The sequence below is a fragment of the Parambassis ranga genome, chromosome 24 (assembly GCF_900634625.1).
Source record: "Parambassis ranga chromosome 24, fParRan2.1, whole genome shotgun sequence".
Taxonomy (NCBI): Eukaryota; Metazoa; Chordata; class Actinopteri; family Ambassidae; genus Parambassis; species Parambassis ranga.
The window spans coordinates 15,618,268-15,639,899 of record NC_041043.1 but is presented as its reverse complement, the minus strand read 5'-3'; the positions used below and the strand labels follow the sequence as shown (position 1 = coordinate 15,639,899).

Sequence of the window (21,632 nt, the reverse complement as noted above, 5' to 3'; positions counted from 1 at the left end):
TGCATCAGCATCTGTGAAACTCACGTTGTTCTTTGTGGTTCTGATGGCACAGGCTGCTGTGGTCTCCCATATAAAGTTTGCGGTGCAGTTCTGGTTTGTCAGGAATCGTGGGCCCATAGACTGCACAGTGAAGAGCGCACAAACAGTTACAGCGGAGACCGACGCAGGATGTTCAGCGTTAGAAAGCTGAGCTCTGCTCTGGCTTCACTTACGATAGTCCTTCTGGAGCAGACCAGGTGGATGCGTGTTGTGTAGTAGAGCTTCTGCCCGTCCGACATGCAAATGTTGCCGTCTGTGAACTCCAGAAGCAGTCGGTCCCGCTCCTCAATGACCGGACCTCGTTTGGAAACACCCATGTTACTGACTGACACAACCTCCTTGGGAGAGCCCTGAGGACAGAGACGAGGAAAAGGACCCTAAATATCACATCAAAGACCGTCTACACACATTTATGGCCAAGAGGTAAAGAGTTCTTTTACTGAGCGGACGTTGTGTTTTCATAGCGGTAAATCGATACCTCTCAATCGGCAACAATACGCACTATAAGCAGTTTCTTTTACATCTCTTTGCCCTTTGTTTGTTTCTGTGAAAAACAACCTCATCCAGATAACACATTTTTCCACCACAGGGACTATTGATCCTGTGATCAGTGTGTTCCCATTAGTGGAAATTCCTTCTTAACTGGCTGTTATTACCCCAGAACCCTTTGACCAAAAGGGAACCACCAAAAAAAAAAATATTAATGCAACAATGGGTGTTTTCCACTGCAGGAACTGCCTGGGAACTTCCCCCCCATAGGACCACTTCAGGGTGTTCTGTTAGCCGCCTGCTAAGTCACGTTTTGTGTTTTTGTTTATGACAAAACGAGCCCCATCGTGTCCTAAAGAGGCCCTTCAGTGGATGTTCTGTCGATGGGAACATGCATGAAGAAGTGGCCCACCCTAAAAACGGCCCAGTAGTTCCTGCATTAACAGTGAGCATGTGATTATAAAAATGAGTATGTACAACTCGCTGTTACAGACCTTTTCGTATTCATACTTCATCTGGCAGACGGATGCGTCGTGGTCGCAGCCCGGCACAGGGTTGAGGGGCCGACATATGTTGATGTAGTACTTGTTCAGGTTCGTGGTGTCAGACAAATCCATCACCTGCCAGTTTGTCCCAGAAGAACGTGACAGGCTGAAGACAGAAAAAGACAAAAGGAAGGAAGGCTGAGTTTAGTTAGAAAGTAGTTGTTGTTGGTTTTTTTTTTTAATACGTCTCTGTTTTTATGCCTCACCTGGATAAGTCGTACTGGTCCAGAGTTTTGGGATCCGTCACCAAACACTCGTGAGGCCTCTCAGGACAAGCGTAGGCTGTATACCAGCGGAAGTTATATGTATAGTTGTCCTCAGTCTGGATTCATAAAGAGCATGTATTAAAAAAAAAACAGTGGTTTAAACAGTGGAAAGAAAACGGAAGGGGAGGAGCTTACCTGGAATTCAGGTTGTCCAGGTCCAGCTTCGGGGTCACATAGGAAGGAAATGAGAGTGGATCTGAGGGTGTGTTCTATGTTGTTGTACTGGGAGCCGTTACTGTAGGTGAGCTGGATCAAACCATCGTAGTAGGACAGATGGGAGTTTGCTTCCCCAAGACTCCAAGAACTAAAAAAAAGAAAAAAAGAAATGTGATCGTTGTTTGTGTTATTTAACATCATGTGTCCATTTGGGCCAGGATGAGAGTCAGAGAGGTAAACTGTGGATAAAATTGCACGTCTCCTCCTCCTCACCTCTGCGCCACCTGGCATGCTCCGGCCTTCTCTGGACACGCGGCGGCTTTGACTGAACCGCAGACGTTGATGTAGTAGTCATAGCTGCCGCTTGTCAGGTTGTAAAAGCTGCCGTTGGGTTTGGAGAGTGCCGACAGGTTGAAAAAGAATCCTGTGAGGTTAGACAAGTGGGATTAAAGAGGAGCTCTCAGCTCCCATCTGGTTTTTCTGAATATAAATGTACATGCGCCACCATCAGATGCTCCCCACCAGGTGGCAGAGTTGAGTAAATGAAGTCATAAAGGATCATAAACATTTTTAAAACCAAAATAGAAGTTTAGGTTTAAAGGTTCATGCAGTAAATTTCTGCACTTTGAGGAGTCAGCTGGATTTTTACCATGTCTGCGTCTTCAATTCAAACTATTTGAGTGCATGGTACATATTAAACAAAGGCAGCAAAAGGCAGCTGTTGAGCATTACCGGTAACGTCTTCCCAACCCTCCTTGTCTCTTCCACGCTGCTGTACTGCATCATCCCATCTACTTTTTGTAGAAACACGGTCGCGCTGTCTACAGTTTAAAAATGCTGCGCGACTATGCTGAAATGTACGGTAAAGCGTCCAGAAACTCAGTGCATTCCATTGACAGTAAAAACTATGGACAGAGCTTCCGTGACGTCACCAGTTGGTCCTGAAGAGCCGTTTTGAGGCTCGGTGGGAGGTTCCGGGACGTGATGACCGCCGCCATGTTGGCAGCGTCACGTCCACCAAAACTCTCAAATATGGACAAAGAGGGGGAGCACGAGCGGGGTTTAGGGGGGCGCGCGATCGTGGGAGCAGGAAACTCACGCTGTGATACGTCAACTGTCTGTCACTCAAGCGGCAACGCCCATAATTATGCGTAAGTCCGAATACAATTGAAACGAGTGGATTGTAAAAAAATTCACCCCCCCTACAATTAACACTAGAAGAGAACCTATCATCTGAGACCAGAGTGGTTTGTTGTACCAGGCCGTAAACATGTTAATTTCTTTTTAACATGGGAGTCTATGGGAAATGACTCGCTTTTGGAGCCAGCCCCCAGCTGTTGCAGCGTGAATTACAAGTTTTGACACTTCCGCATGGGCTTCAACTTTGAGCCCTGAAGGCTGCCGCTTGGTGCATTCAGATGTTACTGCGGTGCTGCAGCTGAAATATTTCACGGTCATCTGTTCTTAAAAAGCTCAGATGTTGCCCGACTTTCAGAACTTTAGTTTTAGTTTCTAATGGTTTTCTTCTGTAAAAAAAAGCCCTTTGCTTTTCTTATGCATGTCTATGTGGCCCTTGCAAAAAAATAATTGCCCACCCCCAGTCTAGAATCTAGATGATTTGATTTGTACAGATTTGATTCTGTATCCTCTAACATTTACCAATCCTTACTAAATGTATTTTATTTTAATGTATTTTCTTTATCTGAAGTTATTATTTGTATTTTTTGTGTTATAAATACTTACACATGTTTTTTTTCTTAAATCTTTTTATGAGTCCTTCCAAAATATAAATTGCTTGCGTGAGATGTTTGACTCACTGGTTGTTTTTTTTGTTTTTTTAATTCTGTTAAAGCCCTTTGTACACAGCGTTTTTAAAGGTGATATATAAATAATGTTTGATGAACTATCTGAAGAAAAGCTGAATTCTAAACCAGACTGAACACTCCAAACATTCTCAAGGCTGAACATGCAGTAAACGGATTTATGTTTTCCACCATCGACCTTCTGGATCTGACCGAGTTCTCTGCTGGTTGTGTTTGTCTTGTTGAGCTGAAGTATAGATCAGTTGGAAGCCACACTGTTTAAAAGTGTGTGTTTATGTCCTACCAGCCTGAGGGTCCTCCACTGTGCAGTTGTCTCCTTGCGTCTTCGAGAGGACGCAGGCGGCGGAGGTATACCACTCCAGCTCATAAACACATTGATCAGATGAAACGCTGCGAAGGACGGGAGCACTCTCCTGATCTCCTGTGAGACAAGACAAAAAAGGGAGAAGAGCCGAGAGGGAGTTAAATCAATAAACTACAGAGAGACAGCACAGGAGGGAGCAATGATACAGACAGGAAGACTCCGTGTGGCCTACCTGGTTTGCATTTGAGGGTCAGGATAGTTTGGATTCTTTTCTTTTTATCGGTGCAAAAACTGCCATCGGTGTACACCAATCTGATGTCACTTCCTGTTTTAGTCTTCTGTGGTGATGACAGGAAGCTGCCCAGGCTGACGGCATTACCATTCTTATCTGGACCGAAGAGACACAATCAATAAAATACGCTGCGCGAAAACAGGGTACAATTGTTTTAACAGCACCGTCACTAAAAACCTAAAAGAATCAGATCCCCTTCAGAGATCCACACCCTCAGCATATATTTACCCATGGAGCAGATGGAGGCGTTCACCGGGCAGCCGCCAGTCTCTTGAGTCTGGAGGATTTTGTGGCAGACGTTCAGGAAGTAACGAGAGTCCAACTTTGCAGATTTATCATCCACTGCCTCCCAGTTTCCACCGGCGCCTGACTCTGAAGCCACAGAGAGGAGAGGAATGAGGTGACAAACGCACAGACACAGACTTACACATCCACATATATCAGAGGTAATGTAGGAAGGACAAATAACTTAAAAATAAAGCTTTAACTCACTGGGGAATCTGGTGAGGGGTGAGAGGTCGTAGTGTTTGTTGCCGTCTCTGACCCGACACAGCAGGTCCTCCTTCTCCTTCACACAGGCGAATGCCGTCTCCCAGTTAAAGTAGTAAGTGCAGTCCGTCTCCCCAGCAAACACAGGGTTCCCTCGCCCGCCGTTCGCTGTGGAAAAATAAAATATTACCACTCAAGACGTAGCAAAAGCTGTGTGGACAACAATACGTCCATAACCCTGCAGTAATATAAGACCCACATGCAGTCTTGTTGCACTGAAAGTTGATGATGGTCATTCTCTGGAAGCCGGAGGAACACCTGTTTCCATCTGGGTAGATCAGAGTCAGATCCCCGTCTGAGTACCTACACAGAAAAAAAAAAACTGGATAAGGGTTTTTGTTGATAGAACAAAGTTAACACACACACACAGACCCACAAAATATTACCGTAACGTCTGGTTCTGGTACCGTCCAGCCACCTTGTTCATGTTGCCCTTCACCTGACAGGCTGATATGTACTGGTCTTCACCGCATTCGTCCGTAGGGACTTTCCCACAGACGTTCAGATAATAGGTGTAGCTGTCGGCCTGGTCAGTGGAGCCAGAGTGCACGTTGTACGCGAGGTCTGTAGCTACACAAACAAACACAACACGGTCAGTGGGGCTGTGTATCGGCAAGAATGTGGCGATACGATACATATCACGATGCACATGCCACGATAAAATACGATATACGACATATCCCGATACTGTAACAAAGACGTGTATATTGCGATTATATATATAATAAATATAAAAATCGATTTGGCCACAACCTTAATCGATACCAGTATCTTCAAAAAAAATATCGCGATATATCACCGAATCGATTTTATCTCACACCCCTAATGGTCAGTGCATCATACCTCACTGTGCATTTACCATGAAGTATAATCAGTAAAAAATACATATACTGTATTTAACCATGCATGCTGTCTGCTCTGTTATCTGTAAACACACTCTGCAGATCAGCCGATAACTAGATGAGTTTATGTCACATGACTGCTGCTCACAAGTGAGGCAATCATGGCAGCTCAGCTGTAAATAAAACCTTTAAATTACATATAGGTGGGTCTACTTGTTATGAGGTAGAAGACTAAACTATAATGCTACAACTGAGGAAGTGGATCGCACGATTTTCTGTAAGGCAGGAAAAAAATCCCGCCTCTAAAGAAAATTACACACACATCCAACTGTAAGTTGTTGTTGTCTTGTGTCATCCCTTTAAAAACATACAGTCTAAGAGCAACATGAGACCTGCAGCCAGTAACACAGACAAACATGAATTTTTATTTCTAACAATGAGTTGACAAAAACCAGGAAGGTCCTGACAGCAGTGACTCACAGAGTCACTTCCTCTTAAGTGAGATTATAAAAAGCAGCTTCCCTGAGCCAGTTTTAATTTTAGCAGGTCAAATATGTGACTGTGAATAATGTGAGGATGGTGTAACAGCAGGGAAACAAATGTGGTTTGTTTGTTGTGCTTGGATTCGACTGGCTGGGGTTTCCAGCCCGATGTTTTTGTCCTCTGCTCTGTCAAAGAAGCTTTACAGCCACTTTTTAAACCGTTTTTCAGCTGCACCTTCCGTCTTGTTGTGGTTCAGTCGTTGCTAATTTTCCTCGAAAAAAGACAGTGAATGTTGGCTTTTAATCCAATAAACCTCCCTGACTTTGTAAAACCCTGATCTGTGTGTCAATCTGTCAAACAAATGGTTTATTTAAGGCGTCTCTACTCACAGCTGAGGGTGAGAGGAGTCAGGTCTATGGAGATGTCGTGCTGCTCGCTGGTCATTTTGCAGGTATGGCTCTCCAGGTAATCCCTGTGACACGCGTATTCAGTCACCCACTCCACCTCGTAGCGACAGTTGGACTCTGCGACCATCCTCGGAGCGCTGCCCTGTGGAAAAAAGAAGTGATGAAGAAATGAGCCACGTTTTCTTGATTGAAGTAAAACGAGTTCGATTTTCTGTGCAACCCACCGAATGTCTGCTCGACGGGCAGGTGAGGGTGATGGTGACGGCTGGTTTGTGTACTTTACACATTTCTGGAACAGGCGAGTCGTCGCTTACTTCATACTGTAACCTCAGACTGGAGGGGACAAGAACCGTTTGAGTTTATTTAAATGTCAAACACAAAGGTCAGCACATACTGGCAGACACCATCAGCAGTGAGACTGAAGGCCGTACCTGTCGCTGGAGATCAGCTCGAGCCGGTTTGTGGGAGAGCCCATGTTGTAGGAGCCCTGACTGGTGACCAGGCAGGCTGCTGAGCCCTCTGGACAAGATTTCCCTGGATAATCTGAGGGAGGAAACAAACTCCCATTAATCCATCTATCAGGTGCACATGCCTCATATAAAAAAAATAGAACAAACACTGTAGCTGTAGCGGTCGGGTACTCACTGAGACTGCGGCAGATGTTGATGTAGAAGTCGACGCTGTCGTCGCCATCGTCCACCAGGAAGCCTTCGTTCAGCTTAATCAGAGGAGTGAGGTCGTGCTTCATACCGTCCACATCTAGAGCGTAGCAGGGCACCTGGAGAGAGAGCCAGGCTGATTAACATGGACACACTTATATATAAATATAAATCTTTATATCGTCTGATCTTTTATTTCACACATTCTTTCCGGTACTTCAGAGACACTGTGACCTCTGTGATAAACGGCCTCACAACAAGCAGGAAGGTGAGGTTTCCGTTTCCCCTCAGCACCTCAACAGAGGCGGCGGCGGTTTCGTTGTTCTTGTTAATGAGCCAGACACACCCCCCCCCCCCCCCACACACACACACACACACACACACACACACACTCACACACACTCACACACACACTCACCTCTTTATGTGGCTTAAATTTGTCTTTCTTGCAGGCGGTGTAGGTCTTCCACTCAAAGTAATGCACACACTGAGACACAGCGACAAACTCTGGAGTGCCCTGTTAACACACACACAGACAAACACAGACACACACAGACAAACACAGACAGACAAACACAGACACACACAGACAAACACAGACAGACAAACACAGACACACACACACAGACACACACACACAGACACACACACAGACACACAAACACACACACACAGACAGACACACACACAGACGCACACACACAGACACACACACAGGCACACAGACACACACACAGGCACAGACACACACAGACACACACACACACACAGGCACACACAGACACACACACACACAGACACACACACACACACACACACACAGACACACACACACACACACACACACACACACAGACAGACACACACACAGGCACACACACACACACACACACACAGACAGACACACAGACACACACACACAGGCACACACAGACACACACACACACAGACACACACACACACACACACACAGACAGACACACACACACACACACACACACAGACAGACACACAGACAGACACACACACACAGGCACAGACACAGACACAGACACACACAGACACACACACACACACACAGACAGACACACACAGACACACACAGGCGCACACACACACAGACAGACACACACAGACACAGACAGACACACAGACACACAGACACACACACACAGACACACACACACAGACACACAGACACACACACACAGACACACACACACACAGACACAGGAAGGATGAGTAAGAAAAGAAGCAACATTATGAATGATCTCATTGATCTGACGAGTGGGCCGACTTACACAGATGGATCATTGTTTCTTTTATAACACATATCACTTCATCTGTTTTATTTGTAGCTATTCACAACATAAACTGTTAAAACCAGGACTAAGTTCTGGTAGAAACACCACAGTCACTCAGCACGACATTAACAAACTTTATATCAGTCAATATAGTGGATAGAGAAGAGCTCAACAACACAGCTGAGCCTGAGTTATACTTCACATCGTCATCCTCTGCTTTAGGCCTGGCAGTGTTTCTGTGAATCCACTTTCCATTCTGAGCTTCAGACAAACACAACAGGAAATGACATCTTAATGTCAACCCAACACTCAGAGATGTGTTGATAACGTTTGCTGAAGTGAGCGGGTGGCTGTGACTGATTCACGCGGCAAAATGTCGACGATGTTGAGAACAATTGGGAGCATTTTACTTCGTACATCGTCAAATAATAAATATAACAGCTCATGCACGGTTATATTTGCACTGCTGTCTACGAGGGTGTGGCTTCATTAGTGTGTACCATGTACAAAGGGTCAACATGTGACCCACCAACAGGATGTTCAGTGCATCTTAGAACAGCCACGTCTCTCCTGATGAAGCCGGATACTCTCACTCAACAACGTTCATTGAACAGTCCACCAAGTCTGTCACTCTCTGTGTTAAAGATACAGGCACATTTTAGAGACTTTAAACACAGCAGTGATGGCGCTGTCTGCACCTTAATTATTCAATTATTATCTGGCCAGCAGGAGACTTGAGGATGCTCTCTGATTGGTGGCTTTAATCCTCATGTGATTGGACACACACCAGTTTCTCACACAGTGGCTAATTAGCCGATCCGATACCATTTCTGAGATAATCTGTCTTGATATATCTCTTTATACATCTAGAGTTAAGGATAGCTACCTTGCTTGGTGCATGTGTGCTGCAGACAGTGTTGTAAACAATGGCGTCTGAGCGCACTCTGCTGAACAAATGGCGTGATGACATCATGTCTAAGTTACCAAAAAGCATCTTTTTTTGCATTATGTTCTGTAAAAAACATGTTTTATAGTTGTAAAATGCCGATTTCTATGGTGTGATTCTTACCATAGTTTTCCCACACTGGAAGCTGATGCTGGTCTGAATGTTGTTGCTGCCTTCAGGACATTTGGTCGTGGCATTGTAATCCAGTACGGTGCCTGACAGCTTCTGCAGGGACGAGTCACCTGAAGACACAAACACACCACTGACATGTCTGCACACACTTTTCTTTACCTGCACTTAGAATCAGTGTATCATAAAAAAAAGGAACGTGTGTGTTTAGGTCACAGCAGCAGGCAGTTTGTCAGACTAATGCTTTAACCTCCACTGACCCTGCAGGCCGATTTAAACTCACAAACATGCAGCCTGACTCCGTACCGTGCTGTTTTGACCGCAGAGGCTTCATTAATCATCTCCTTACTCACAGAAAAGAAAACAGACAGCGGTGGGAAAACGCTGGGCATGAGGAGGAGTCTCTGATGGGTTTAAGACTCGGCCAGTTTCACAAAGTCACAGCAGATGAAGTGCTGATGTCTGTAAATGTGTTACCAGAAGTGACGAGCTGAAACCTGCTCTGCTGTATCCACAAAATGCATCATATTCTTAGGAAACTGAAGACTAAAGGAGGTGTGTGTGTGTGTGTGAACCCTGAGATATGACAGCCTGATATCTCAGAGAGGACTATAAAGGAATGTGGCTGAACAACAGGGTGACCTACTAACACCAAAACCTTATCAGCTGAAACAGAGCTCACACCTCTGCCTGGTTCTTCTGCTTTGATCAAAGCTGATGTGTTTACCAGCTGACTCACAGAGAGCCAATATTGTCATTCTGGACGTTCAGCAGCTGTTTATCAACAGACTCAATATTCAAAGTCTGGCTGAAAAATGAAGCTGGAGGCTGGTTCTGAAAGTCCGTCCCCACAGACCTCCATGTTTTTGTCCAACTTTACAGCACAAATATACATGTTTACTGCCGAATAAACCCTGAAGCAACCAGAGAGCGTGCAGAGGAACTCATGCTGTTAGAGCATAAACAGCTGATGATGTGTTCCCGGGTCATGTGATGAATCAGCCCGTGTGATTAAACTCCCGACTCATCTGACCACACTGCTGCTTGTTTGCTTCTTTCACTTTCCACATTCCTCGGCACAGAGAGTCTAATGAGGACATCCTTATATAAATACAGCTCACTAACACCGTGAGTGTGTGCAGCGCACACACACACACACACACACACACAGGAATCTGAGTCGGAGCGCCACTCTCTCGCTGAGAGTTACCAAACACCAGTTTGTCAGCAGGGGAAGGTCGTGACCTCAGACTGCAGGACAAGTTAATGCGGCTGTGAGAAGTGACCCTGCTCCAGACTGCCAGGTCACGGGCGAGCTCTCAAAGTCAGTGACGTAATGAGCTTGTGTCATAATTCAAGCGACATTTGTTTTGTTTTTTTGCCTTAATTACAGCACAGGGGACATCGGTGACAAACAAGAGGAGAGAAAACAGCATGTTTTACATTTCAATGCACACGTTCAATCGTCCTCTGGCCTAAATAAACTGTTAATCAGTGGTTTTCCAAACAGTGGGGCGCTCCCCTGTAGGGGGGTTTGTAGTCAGCCCCGAGGGATAAAAAGTGTGGAGCTGAATGAAAGTGATTGATGTGAGAACAATAGAGACACAAAGAGGACATTCACACTAACAAGGCTCATACAGGCAACAAGAAGACACGAAGTATGAAGATCAAAACATCACCGAGGAGCCGCATTCGCTCGCCACAAACAACAAAACCTGCGTTGCGTTTTCAGAGGTGCGACGCCAGGCCGGTCCGCCTCCTCTCACAGGACGGCAGAGAGCGAAAACAAATAGTTTCATTATCGCTTCATCCTCTGAACAAAACCTTTCTGTTGACAAACCACCAGACCACAGTTATCATTTAACTGGAACATGGGTCATAAAGCAACTGAAAACACAACTCTTTAAATTTGTTGCTGACATATATTCACACATGTTATTATCTGATTTGATCTCCAGGGAGAGAAGATATCAAAGAATTCATGGAGATAATTCGGAGAAGCTGACGTGCCACAGGACAGAGATGTTTGCTGACACACAGCAGCAGCAGCCGATTCAGCCTCATCAGCACAGAGATGTGATGAAGACGGATCCATACAGCATCTGTTCAATTAGCATCCAGCCCCTCCTGCTGTCAGCAACAGCACAGAGAGCGGTGCGGCACTTAAAGACACACTGAAAGGCTGTGATCACTGCTGCTGAGCCTGTGCATCATAACAGAAACAGACTACATGGCAAAAAATGACCAAACTGAGAGCAGAAACTAGCTAAATACCAGCCTGTAGGAGGTAAATGTTCTCCTCCAGTGGCACTAATGAGCTGTGAAACGCTCTGCTGTGTGACCGTCACAAGACACACGGGACACCACTGACAGGACGACAGCTCACAAACCTGAACCAAAACCAGGAAATAGAACTTGAAAAGGGTGGGACAACGAGCCAATAGGCACCAGACAAAGGTGACTTCCTGATAACGCTCTCAAAACCACAATAAAAAAAACTGAAATTTGCGGCTGCACAGAGGAGCAGCAGGAGGAAGCAGAAGTAAAAAAAAAACACTGCAGACAAGTCAGCACACCTCTGGAAACCTGAACTCAGCAGGAAGAAGAAGAAGAAGAAGAAGAAACTTTACCGTCTGTATATTCGACTTTTTAATCACGTTAACCTTCATTTAACACATCACGATGCTCTGTACTCACCCACAGACTGTTTCATGCCACTTTTGAGGTGCTGAGCGCACACAGCGGAGCCGGACCCACAGTCGGTCGGCGGTGAAGTATCACACAGCTTCATCGTGTATCTCATTTGGTTGTCTTGGTCTATGGCCTCCCATTTGTAACTGCAAGGCAATGAATGGAAAAACAGACATTCAGGGAACGAATCCAGACCTTTTACTGCTGACCTACAGAATCCAAAGAGCCTGGGAGCACTTCTATTAATGCTACTACACATAATTAGACAGTTGTTACCTTTGAAATAGTGATATTTCTGTGTTATATTGTCACTCCTTCTGCAGCCATATGTTGATGATGTCATCAAAATGAGCCATCACATATGACACATGTAAAATCAATATTAAAAACAGAAAGCACAGAACAAGGAAATGCTGTGAAGCAGCTGAGCCTACAGGTTGGGTTAGTCTTTTATCATTTAACCCTTTCTGCTAAGTCAATATTTAAACAGCAGCTGCAGACAGAGCTTCAGTTATTGACAACACTTCACCTTCTGATATTCTAAGTGTGTTTTATAATAATAATAATAAAAAAAGGTTCCTCACACCGATGTCTTTTCCAGAAACACCCTGCTTAACGATGCTAACAGTTAGCGTTAGCTATCAACAACGTACCTGACAGCTAGCTGTTAGCTTGAAGCTGCACTTCCAGCTTGATAAAAACAAACCGCTAACTAAGTGAGACTAAATAAAATATAACTGAATGAGATCCACTGCGTGTTGAATCCATCTGTGTGTTGGTTCATTAAACATTATCAATAACGAAAGATGTTTTTTTTCAAACAAGAAAACTACTTTTTTTGATATTCATGTTAGCTAACTTACTCAGCTAGCTTAAACTGTTTACAGCGTAAGTGGCCTCGGAAAGCTGCGTTCACAGGAAATTTGAAATTAATGAAACAAAGGTGTGACTGTGTGTTTGTGTGTTGAATTTATTGAGAGGTAAACGCCAAAGGTCGTGTGACAGCGAGGAAGCGTGTCTGGAAAATGTGATAAACATCTGTGTCAGCTGACATGTTTGTGAGTCGGCTTCAGTCCGGTTGTATGTGAACACACACAGATGGTGTTTTACAGGGTTTCACGCCGTCTGATGTGTTCGTAGCTGCGGTGTGTGTCTGTCCCGGAGGTGTGTTTCTTACCTGCAGAGGTCCTGGTACCACGGGCTGCTGCTGCTGCTGTCCTCCTTCTGCGCTCCGGACCGGGCCAACAAACATACCAGATACGCCGCGACCCAGAGAGCCAGCTGCAGGGGAGCACGGCGAGCCGAACTACACGGAAACAACATGTTCACTGTGGAGGAGAGGCTGTCTGTGGAAGCCCGCTAAGACGACATGATACAGCAGAGTGTCTCTGCTCCGGACCAAATCAGTAGGAAGTGACTGCATCACATGACAGGACATCACATGACTCCCGTGACGCGACCGAGGAGGCGTTCACGTACAGTAAAAAAAAAAAAAAAAAAAATCACTTCACTACTTAAAAAAAACAATTTAGAAAAAAAAATGTACATAAAAAATAAAAAATAAATTATAAATAAATAAATATATACATTTATTAGAACTGGAGCTTTTATTATTTAGTCTAACAACAGTTAATTCAAGTAATGTCTATTGTATTTGAAGCAATTTTATAATTTCAAATAATAATTTCAAACTAATTTTAAATAATTTTAATTTAAGAAGTAAAGTAAAGCGAAGTAAAAAAAAAAAAAAACACACACCTGCAGTTTGTGCATGCACACACACACAGACAGACAGAGTACCTGAATGCAGCACAGCTTAAGGCATAGAACCAAAAACAATTTGAATATTTAGCCCTAAATTTTGCCTTGTTTGCCTTCTCGGTCTTTTCTAATCCTGCCTCAGGGTCTCATTAAAGTATGATGAATGTTGTATTTATCAGCTATTAGGAGGCTTAAATTGATCAGGTGTTATATTGCGCCCTCCAGTGGTTAAACAAAGGAACCAGAAAAGAAGACAATATTGACTTTTACTGGGAATTCATCCATCCATCTCCTGAACCCGCTTCGTCCTGCAGTGAGGGGTCATGGGGCAGCCCTCCTCTGAACATAAGAAAATCCTTTAGCGCCCTCTAATGTCCAGAGTTCAGCTGGAGGCTCACAATCAGTGGAAGTGGTCTCAGCTGCTGAGCTGCCTGGTGGTTCACAGTCTGGAGGATTCACAGCTTCTGTTTGTAAAGATGTTGTCGCCCTGCATCATGTGGTCTCATGTGTTTCTCTTCTACGTGTCAACAGGTACAAATGAAAACCTGCAAACTTCAGATATTCTGCTCCACAATGATGAGAATATACTTACTGTTTATTATCGTAGGTGTAGTCGGAGGCTTCCCCATCAGTCCGAGCCCGGAGGCTGCTACTCCGTCCACAGGTTGGCGTTTGAATCTTCATCTTAAATAATCCACGTGTTTGGATTTTTACTGTCCGTGTTTGTCAGTTTCAGTCGGAGTTCTTCTTTTAAACGGCACCCAGAATGTAACCAGTCCGTCCCCAGGTATTAATTTTTTAATATTTTTAAGTATTTTAAATTTCATAAATACATGAAATTAAACACTCATATTTCTGTTTGAACAGTGGCTTCAACGCTCCATCCACCACAGAACGATGCGGAGACGTTAGAAGGTCAGTCTTTCATACATCTGTATAAATAATCTTTAAGTAAATAAATAAATAAATACTTGGTTTTTCACAGAGCTTTATGATGACTTCACGTTTCAGGAGGGAGACATTATGATCCCGGTGAGATTCAAAGCATATCAAGACTTTCCTCATGTTGGTTGTGTTCGCAGTGACCTTTGACCCTCAAGTGATAATTACGTCAAGATATCACCTTCACAACAAAGCTTGTGAAAAACATGGTGTTAAATGTCTCTTACAGGTGGACAGGAATGCAGTGGACAGCCTGTGGGCGGACGCCATCGTCCCCTACACCATGAGCCCTGAGCTGGGTGGGTTGTTGTTGTTGTTGTTGTTGTTGTGTCGGCTCAGAGCTGGACTCTGGATGTTTGTATGCAGATGACACAGATGTGTTTCCTGTGTGAAACAGCTCAGAGGGAGTTCCACATCAAGGCCGCCTTTAAGATGATTTCAGACGTCACATGTATCCGCTTCCAGAGACGCACCACCGAGCCGAACTACCTCAAGTTCCTGAGCGGCCAGGGGTGAGCGAGAGCCACAGAGACTGAGCTGAGCTGCAAAATGCAAGAATAATCCATCTTAAATAAAAGTTGTTTGGACCTTGATACTTCTGTGCATCTCTGCAGCTGTGCGTCTTTCGTCGGCTGTCGTGGAGGAAGCCAGTCGGTGATTTTCAGCCCTTTGTGCAGCGTGGGAAACCTCTGCCACGAGATCATCCACGCCCTGGGCCTGCACCACGAACACACCCGCTCAGACCGCGACCAGTACATCACTGTGAGGTGGCGGAGCATCACACCAGGTGAACACCTCAGCCGGGTCCTCCCTGTTCGACCATTCTGTGCTTTTAGGGTAAAAGACAAAAAAAGTGGCTTGGATTGAAAAGATAAAGACTTTCCTTCTGCTCCCGGCAGGCGGTGAGCTGATCCACCTCGGCCTCAGCACACAAAGTGTGACACATTAAATATTTAACACAACAAAGGATAAAACAGGATTATCCTCGTCTAGATAACGCAGCTGAAATCCCTCCGAGCTTTGGAGCCGAGCCTTTGGCAACAATGCATGACACCGTTTGACATAAATCTGAGAGCAGGGCTGCAGATTTTGGGCTTGTGGGTCACGTTTTGCTCACCATCGATTCATTTTGGCCTAAAACGCTCCTGCTCATTCTGCTTCTTATTTTGAAAGTCAGTAAGTGTGATCAGCCAGTGTCTGGTGCACACAGGCACCAAAAAAAATCATTTTTTACAGGATGAATCTGACGGATCGTTGTCTCGTTTGCAGCTAAAGGGTGGCTGAATCAGAGATTACAATATTGATCCTAATATAGAACAAACATGACTCTTAATCCAGATTATATTTGGGCTCAGACCTTCATGGACTTCTTGGAGTATTGAAACTCTCTCACTGGAGTCCCTGTCAGCAGGACAGAGAGGACGGAGCGGTGCAGATGTGTTTTTATGGATTTGGCACATTGCACGGGCCTCGGCGTGCAGTGTGGAACATCTGGATGTTATAAATAATGTGCAACACGTTCTGATTTTTTTAGGCTTTGAAAACAACTTCCTGGTGAAGCGTGGAAACACTCTGAACCTGCCGTACGACCCCAACTCCATCATGCATTACGGGCCGTGAGTTCTCCTGCTTTTAGCTCGCATAGATCGATCAGAAACCAGAAGACCCGCCTCCTTGTTCTGTGTTTTGAAGGTATTTCTTCAGCGTGGATGGAAGTCCGACCATAGTGACTAAACGGGGCGGAGTCCAGATGGGTATGGGTCAGAGGACATACCTGAGCCCACTGGACATCCAGAAACTGAACAGACTCTACCGCTGCGGTAAAAACAGCGGCCTGCACACACACAGCAGTGGTGTCGGTGCCGGCGGTGCTAACATACATGTTTCCTCTTTCAGATGAGCGTCAGCGAACTGGAATCAGATCGTGAAGGTTAATAAACACATAAAAATCATCTTATCGGTGTCTTTTTTTTCAATTGGATGATAAAAGTTGCATGAAAATGGAAAGTAAATGGAGAACATGAGCAGCGTTATCTGCTCTGTTAGGGGTTGTAAAGGTGGAAATCTTAATGGCGCAGCTAATTGTCTGCATTAATGTTTAATTTTCAATAATCATGAATGTCAAGGCCTCTGTTAAACGGGGGGAGAGGCAGAACGTGCCTCGTGTTGGCTCAGGAGTAAGAGAGAAGAGGAATGATGGAGGCCAGGGGCAACTAGAGGGTGTTGTGGTTGAGGGCCGAAACACTCAGTGAAGGTTGCGCACCACCTGACGACATCTGCTCCTGGCCCACAGGTGTATACAGCAAGTCCTGAACATGCTCCTGTTTCCAGATTACTGCTTCCAAACCGTGTTGCAGAGCACATCATGAGGATTAAGATGATACACATGATGTAGATGAACACAACAAAGCCCAAAGAAATGATCTTTCTAGTTTAGTATGGAAGAGCTGGCCTGTCCTGACCTCTGGGTCACCTGATGCCTGACCTCATCCCCCTTCATCAGACCTTACAAATGTTTAATAAGCTGGACTGGAACCAAAAAAATAGAGGCCAGCAAACACAGAGGGGTGTCCACATACTTTTGTCCATATTGTATAAGTAGATTTTTGGCACCTAAAATGAGAATAAATCAACTTTTTGTTGTCCTTTGTCCTTTGTGGTCCTTCAAGCTCGAACATTATGTTTAATTACATGTGTAAGTGTGTGTAAGCCGGTACCTGAGCAGGTGAAGCTTACATCTGCTCCCCTTTGTGGCGTCTATCAGCGTGTTAATCACCACGATAACAGCAGGCACGACAACAACACATGCCTCTAACAACCATTGTTCTCTGTGATACCTGGCTCCTGTACACACACACACACACACAGACATTTGTACAATGTCTGTATGTGTGTGTGTGTGTGTGGGAGGAGCCTAGTGAACAGACAGCCTGTCAGTGCTGCAGCTGAAAGGAAACACTGACAGACGGACAGCACTTTTAAAGTGCATCCAAAGGTAAGACTGAAGCATTTTCTGCCTCTGATCATTTTTCACTGCAAACTTCACTAAGTCTGTAGGTCTGTGTGTATTTATTAGTGTTGTAAACATGTTCAGATGATGACTACATTGAATGTGTTAGTGGCTGAAGCTCCGTCCTCCTCGTGTGCAGATGAGCAGACAAAGTGTCGGGTTCGTTTGGGCCTCTCAGATTTACCGTGTAAACGCTTTACGCTCAAACACAAACATGCTGGATGAACTGTCCAAGTGGGTCACAGCTATCTGCCTCCGCTACACAACTGCCGATGCCTGGAAACTGTAGCTGCCAGCAGCATTGCAGTGCAGCTAAGAAGGCTTGATTTGTCATCCAGAGACGGCAAAATATCCGGAATCTGTTGGTAATCTGCACCAATCAAAGCGCTGGTGTGTGCAGCATGCAGGGCTGGAGTGAGGGGGAAGGAGAAACAGCGAGCAGTAAACTTAGGAATTGTGATTTGAACAAGGCAGCAGAGATGAAGATGTCGAGCTTCTCTTTAGGATGGGGATGGACAGGATCAGGACCATCAGAGGGACAGCTCAGGCTGGGGGCAAAGTCAGAGAGACCACATTGGCAGTATGTTGTAAATGGAGTTGGCTACGCAGCAGCAAAGAACCTGTTTCTTACCAAACAACATCCCTGTACCCTCCTAACGTGTATCCTTATTTTGAACGCAGGTGTGTCCATAAATGTGTGATGTCCACACACGCTGCTGCATGGCTGCCTCGCTGGTGTTCAGACTGCACGACCGAGGACCTGAGCTGGTGAGGGAGGTGCTTCTGGAGCGAGGCTGGGAGGAGTACGACGAAGGCGAGCGGGAAGAGGAGGACTGGAACCTGTACTGGCGGGGCTCCGGCTTCCGCAGCTCGGAATACCTGAACCTGCTGCCATGGCAACGCCTCAACCACCACCCCAAAACTCTAGGCATCACACGCAAGGTGATGACCTCCTTCTTCTTCACAGTAGATCCAAGTGTTTGTTATTTTATGTCTTAATTTAAAAAATGCTTAAACAAGAAAAAAATCTTCTCAGCCACAGTCCAGATTAGCCACATAACTTCACATGGCCCTGATCTAGACACACATTCCTCAGAACCTGATCCTCCTCTGACAGAATCTGTGTTTCTTTGGAAGGACTGCTTGGCTCGTAACCTGAGGAGGATGAGAGCCACGTTCGGTTCAGCTCTATACGGCTTCAGTCCCACCACCTTCATCCTCCCCAATGACTACGGCCGCTTCCTGGCCGAGTACAGCAGACTCCGTCTGGTCCGGGGCCTGTCGGCCTACTGGATCTGTAAGCCCGTGGACCTCTCCAGAGGCAGAGGGATCTTCATCTTTGAGGACATGAAGGACCTGGTGTATGACTGCTCCGTCATCGTGCAGAGGTACGTCAGCAACCCCCTGCTGATCTCAGGCTACAAGTTCGACCTGAGGATCTACGTGTGTGTGAAGAGCTTCCACCCGCTGACCGTTTACATCCATCAGGAAGGCCTGGTGCGTTTCTCCACCGAGAAGTACAACCTGTCGTCTCTGCGCAACCTGTACGCTCACCTCACCAACACCAGCATCAATAAGTTCGGCCCCTTCTACAACATAAACAAAGGCCAGGTGGGCCAGGGGTGCAAGTGGACCATGAGTAAGTTCAGGCATTTCCTGCGCAGCCAGGACATCGACGAGCTGCTTCTGTGGCAGAGGATCAGCAACGTCGTGACGCTGACCCTCCTCACCATCGCTCCCTCTGTGCCCTCCTGTCCAAACTGTGTGGAGCTGTTTGGCTTTGACATCCTCATCGATGTCAGGTTCAAACCCTGGCTGCTGGAGGTCAACTACAGCCCGGCGCTGACTCTGGACTGCCAGGTGGACTTTACAGTGAAGAAGGGACTAATCAGCGATCTGATTGATCTGATGAACTACACGTCGATTGACAGATTAAGAGAGAGAGCCTATCAGAAACACAAACATTTTATCAACGCTAACCACCCCTCACATGTTTCTGTGCCTGCTCTGTCTAAGATAAAACAACCAAAAGTTCAGAGGGGAAGAACCAACAACAGGTCCTCCTCACCTCAGACGCTCCCTCAGCTCAGAAGAATGAACCACAGACCATCCAGACAAACCACCTTCATACCGGACTGCCAGAGACACCTTCCACCTGTGGACACCAAACAAGCAGCCAGAATAATTAACAGCGGCGCTACCAGAACCCACAGCGACCTGAACCTGATCCTCGGCCCACATTCAAGGACAAACATGTCAGTGGTAAACAGACAGACGTGTCCAGCTCTCACATCAGGCCTGATGGACAGAAGGAGCCTTCACCTGTCTGAGGTTACAAACCGTGAAACAGAAGCTGAGGAGCGGCGCTCAGCAGAGACAGACGTTTCCTCCCCGACACTCGACACCCTGCAGAGGGGGCTCAGACGCTCTGCTGCATCCCGGAGGCTCACAAGCCTTTACAGGTAGGAGCAATCTGGGGCAGCTTGTTAACACAACAGCAGCCTCTGACTCAACATCTTCTTTAAAAGGTCTGACCATCGATCTGTGTGTCTGTCCACAGTGGGGGGGTAAAGCCAGCGCAGGAAATCACAGCGTCGAATGAACAGGATGTTCCTCCAATCAGAGTTGGAGACTTCATTCGGACATTTCCGTTTAACACAGCGACCCTGAAGGCCTCACAGCACAAACTGGATGTTGCAACCATCGTTCAGGAGCTTCACAAGCTGACCAATCAGGCGGCGGCTTCAGGCCAATCAGAGAAAAAAACAAAATGGAGGAGAGAGGAGGAGGAGGAGGAGGTGAAGAAGGACACTGAAGAAGACTTTGATTCACTGCTGTGGGGCCCTAAAGACCCTCCACTGCTCCGGCACTGCTTCAGATCCACTTAGGTCATTATTTATAACACTGCCGGTGTCTGTCTCTAAACTATTATAAAGATTTAAATTAAAGCGGCAAGCAGTGATGACGGGTCCTCACACAACACACAGGTGTACCGAGTTTCATGATCCTACACAAAACAGGCAGGGGGGAGGGGCAGGCAGAAAAACCTGATAACACGTGTTGTGTAGCCAGCAGGTGGCGCTGTGCCAAACACTGAATATTGTTGTATAGACGTGTTTATGGTCAGACTCTGATCATACATATGACATTTGGTACAGATCCAACAGTAAACACAGAAGTTATAGCGACTTCCTGTTTCCTGTGAAATCGCCAAACTTTGAGGCCACGCCCCCGCCACACCATAAGACTTTTGAAAGAGTTTTAGAATGCGTTTTTTTCCTATGGTGTCCTGAGTGGACACAGTGAATTTCAACTCAATTGGATGAAGCATGTGAGGCGTGAAAAGTTTTGTAGCAGGGTCAGAAATCAACAAAAATGGCCGCAAATTTAAAATGGTGGACTTCCTGTTGGGGTTGGGGGGGGGGTCTCTTATCAGTCTCATTTTATTTTAATCCTTCTTATGAGTTGTGTAAAATTATGGGAGTTTGTGTGCACGTGTGTCTGTTAAATAATGTCACTCCTGTATTTGGTGTGTGCACCATCTTCTGCAGCCACAGAATAAAGTTCTAGACAGCACTCCGAGTCGGTACTGTGGCAGTGACCTAATAAGTTAATTTGCCCAGCAGATGGCGCTATTCACTGTTTCAAAGACCTGGAAGCTTTGGATGAAGCAATGGGCTGGAAAGCCTCAGTGATTCATGGGGCTTCATTTGGCCATCACCACTTACCTCGTGTTGGATTACTAATAATTGGCTTTAACTAAAATATACCGAGGTGTAGCCCAGCGTATTTCTCTAATTTTACATAGCTTGCTTTTGGTAAATCCAGTGTCGTATTTTGAAGGAAGCTTACGTCCCAATTCACCAAAATTCAAAGGGTTTCACTCTGTGGTCTGTGGCTTCCAAAAAAACAATCCTTGAGTCCAGTTGCCTCGATTTAAACTCTTGGAAATGACTATGACTTGGATGAATGAGAGCATCCACAGATATTTACAA

The 21,632-nt window shown here is 45.7% G+C and overlaps 3 protein-coding genes across 3 annotated transcripts in view; 2 read left to right on the top strand and 1 right to left on the bottom strand.

Moving 5' to 3' along the window:
- Nucleotides 1-13,273, bottom strand: part of igf2r (insulin-like growth factor 2 receptor) — a 32,957-nt gene extending 19,684 nt beyond the window's left edge. Inside the window, exons 1-20 of the mRNA XM_028398167.1 lie at nt 13,102-13,273; nt 11,931-12,070; nt 9,228-9,346; nt 7,273-7,371; nt 6,841-6,973; nt 6,627-6,738; nt 6,420-6,528; nt 6,178-6,337; nt 4,850-5,033; nt 4,663-4,766; nt 4,407-4,571; nt 4,143-4,286; nt 3,855-4,010; nt 3,602-3,739; nt 1,769-1,919; nt 1,475-1,643; nt 1,280-1,395; nt 1,023-1,179; nt 213-389; nt 25-120 (exon numbers count right to left, since the gene is read on the bottom strand). Coding sequence (XP_028253968.1) covers nt 25-120; nt 213-389; nt 1,023-1,179; nt 1,280-1,395; nt 1,475-1,643; nt 1,769-1,919; nt 3,602-3,739; nt 3,855-4,010; nt 4,143-4,286; nt 4,407-4,571; nt 4,663-4,766; nt 4,850-5,033; nt 6,178-6,337; nt 6,420-6,528; nt 6,627-6,738; nt 6,841-6,973; nt 7,273-7,371; nt 9,228-9,346; nt 11,931-12,070; nt 13,102-13,247 — 2,775 coding nt within the window. The 5' untranslated portion in view covers nt 13,248-13,273. The remainder of the gene's footprint in view (nt 1-24; nt 121-212; nt 390-1,022; nt 1,180-1,279; nt 1,396-1,474; nt 1,644-1,768; nt 1,920-3,601; nt 3,740-3,854; nt 4,011-4,142; nt 4,287-4,406; nt 4,572-4,662; nt 4,767-4,849; nt 5,034-6,177; nt 6,338-6,419; nt 6,529-6,626; nt 6,739-6,840; nt 6,974-7,272; nt 7,372-9,227; nt 9,347-11,930; nt 12,071-13,101) is intronic.
- Nucleotides 13,274-13,353: 80 nt separating this feature from the next.
- LOC114429108 (high choriolytic enzyme 1-like) lies at nt 13,354-16,555 on the top strand. Its single transcript, XM_028397955.1, has 11 exons — nt 13,354-14,216; nt 14,293-14,349; nt 14,416-14,472; nt 14,553-14,600; nt 14,671-14,717; nt 14,857-14,926; nt 15,025-15,139; nt 15,242-15,414; nt 16,162-16,243; nt 16,320-16,447; nt 16,524-16,555. Exons 1-11 carry the CDS (start codon nt 14,057-14,059, stop codon nt 16,553-16,555), a joined length of 969 nt encoding a protein of 322 aa, XP_028253756.1. The 5' UTR covers nt 13,354-14,056.
- Nucleotides 16,556-17,577: 1,022 nt separating this feature from the next.
- ttll2 (tubulin tyrosine ligase-like family, member 2) lies at nt 17,578-20,628 on the top strand. The gene is made up of 4 exons (XM_028397954.1): nt 17,578-17,622; nt 18,319-18,579; nt 18,775-20,099; nt 20,198-20,628. Exons 2-4 carry the CDS (start codon nt 18,331-18,333, stop codon nt 20,523-20,525), a joined length of 1,902 nt encoding a protein of 633 aa, XP_028253755.1. The 5' UTR covers nt 17,578-17,622; nt 18,319-18,330; the 3' UTR covers nt 20,526-20,628.
- The last annotated feature ends 1,004 nt before the right edge of the window (nt 20,629-21,632 follow it).